Here is a 2,237-nt window from a genome sequence, read left to right as displayed (position 1 = left end):
CAATGTCTTCTCTAAGTGCAATATGGTATAGTGCTACCCTCCCAATAGTGCCAATTAGAAGCCCTTGTCACAGGGTAGCACTATTGGGTGTGGACCACTGTATGTGGACACTTACTGAAATGGGCCAAAGGTTCCTCCTGGAAAATTGCATCATTACTTACATATGCAGCGTCCTTACTGTGCTGTCCTGGCTTCTTAGTAAGACCGGTACAGGGGTTCCCACGCAATAGTGCTATACCGGAACAGACCTCGACATATGGCACTATTGCGTGAATGGCACTATACTGAAAGCGCCAAAACACAATCATTTACATACAGTTGTCTCTGATCGCTCGCTTCAAACAGGACATGTCCTGTTTGAAGCGAGCGATCAGAGATGCCAGGCTTTGAAGCGGAATTCTACTGTACCTCTCAATAGGCGACAGCTGCGAACGTCCCTGCCTCCCCCCCTGTCCGCTCTCTCCTCCCTTGCACTCGCTCTACCCCTCCCCCCCTGCGGCGCCCCGCCCAGATGTTCTCTGCCAAAGTCAAGCAGCAGATCCCGTGCCCGCTGTGCGTGATGCGGCGCTACGTGCTGTGCGACATATGCAGCGGGCACACGTGTATGAACACGTGTAGGAAGTATGATAACTGTGCCAAGGCGTTTTGCATAGCACTAATGTGTGGGAAGCACTACTCAAAGTGGCACTATTGCGCGACCCCCCCTGTACTTGTTTGGAGAGTTCCACCACACGAGAGGCATCGTCACAACCATAACTAACACCCATGCAAACTCCACGTGTACTTCTCAGAAGTGATACACTGCGCAAGTAACGGAGGCTTTACTTCCTTTCTCAACATTTTTTCTCAGAAATATTACCCTTCGAAGGGTATATAGCAGTCATTTGGCCATCTTTCGGATGCTAATATCCTTCGAAGGTTATTCGCAGTCATTTGCCCATCTTTCGGCCGTGTCCCCCGCAACATTACCTCACTCTCCGGACGTGATCACCGTAGAAGCCTCATGTTTCTCAGTGAGGGGCGAGAAATCACCCAATAGATCGTTTTCACACACTCATCTTGCTGTTTGGAAATTGCTCAGCGAGTGCTCCCATTTTTCCACTTCCGGGCAATCCTCGCTCTCCAGACCCCTGCCGTTTCACACGTCGCTTATCAGTGTTGAAACAAACATATTTGATATTTGACGTGAATCTTATTCTTAACCATACGCCATGGGCGGCATTTATGTTGACAATGGCAAGGAAGTACTGTTTGGTATTCCGAGCCCCCCGCCAAACTTCCTCAATGTCTCGGAAAATGTCTTCGCCGGCATTTACATTGTTGGACATGACAAATTCCTGGTAAAGGATGTTCATCTCGTCGGAGTGCTCCGCCGTTCTGTTGGTCCCACCGAAGAGTTTTTGCTCGGTGTCCTCTCTGTTTTTCTCATTGCAGTCGTTTCTGAGATTGTGCAAGTCATTCTCATGCGAACGCGAAGAGCACGGCGACTCTCCCCAATAAGCGTCGTATATGCGTGCTTAGTAGATGAGCTGTCACACTTTCGCAACATCTGGTCGCACCTGTCCTCTCTACATCGACAAGAAGGAAATAGCAGACGTCAAATAACTTCCCGACAACAGACCCTTGCCTCCCTTGTCGTCGTTGGAATTACGTTGGCCCTATTCGTTGTCGAGGTCGCCGCTGTTGTGCTCACACAACCGATCACCGTGTCCAGCTCTGAGAATGCGTACAACATCAAAGGGGTGCACCCGATAGGTACCAGTCGCGGCGTTGCGAGGCTCATTCGCAGAGTAGCAGGAGATAGGATATGCGTGTCTCCAATCATGACCAGGAGTGTTCAAACCAGAAATTTCATGGTCAGCGCGTGCTCCCTTCTCGAGGAAAAGGAAGACTTGACGGAAGAGACCGATGTCTCAAACTTAATTGAAGTGTCGTCTTGGTACCACCGAGGCGGAGTTGACCACAACATCACGTTTGGAGAAGCCTTTTTCCATCTTCGTCTGCGGGCAGAATTATTTCTTGACGCGAGTGATGGCGGAGCTCGGAGAGTTCTTTTCCAAAGTCGAGATAACGCTGCAATGGATCATGCCAAATACATTCATGAGCGTTTCATATATTCATCGATGGAATGGGTGTGCAACAAGCCATTTTCAAGCAAGTCATGCAAAGAACTTGTGGAGGAGCTGAAAACTGTGGAACAAAAGCAAGTGGAGAAGGTAATTTTTTTGTGGAGGGGC

At 49.4% G+C, this 2,237-nt stretch overlaps 1 protein-coding gene across 1 annotated transcript; it reads right to left on the bottom strand.

The window, feature by feature from the left end:
* Positions 1 to 1,046: 1,046 nt before the first annotated feature.
* On the bottom strand, positions 1,047 to 1,328 carry CHC_T00001915001 (hypothetical protein). Its single transcript, XM_005712971.1, has one exon. It carries the CDS (start codon positions 1,326 to 1,328, stop codon positions 1,047 to 1,049), a length of 282 nt encoding a protein of 93 aa, XP_005713028.1.
* Positions 1,329 to 2,237: the final 909 nt, after the last annotated feature.

The sequence above is a fragment of the Chondrus crispus genome, genomic scaffold, assembly GCF_000350225.1.
Source record: "Chondrus crispus Stackhouse genomic scaffold, scaffold_118, whole genome shotgun sequence".
NCBI lineage: Eukaryota > Rhodophyta > Florideophyceae > Gigartinales > Gigartinaceae > Chondrus > Chondrus crispus.
The sequence above is the reverse complement of the archived record's forward strand: the minus strand, read 5'-3'. Positions and strand labels throughout refer to the sequence as shown.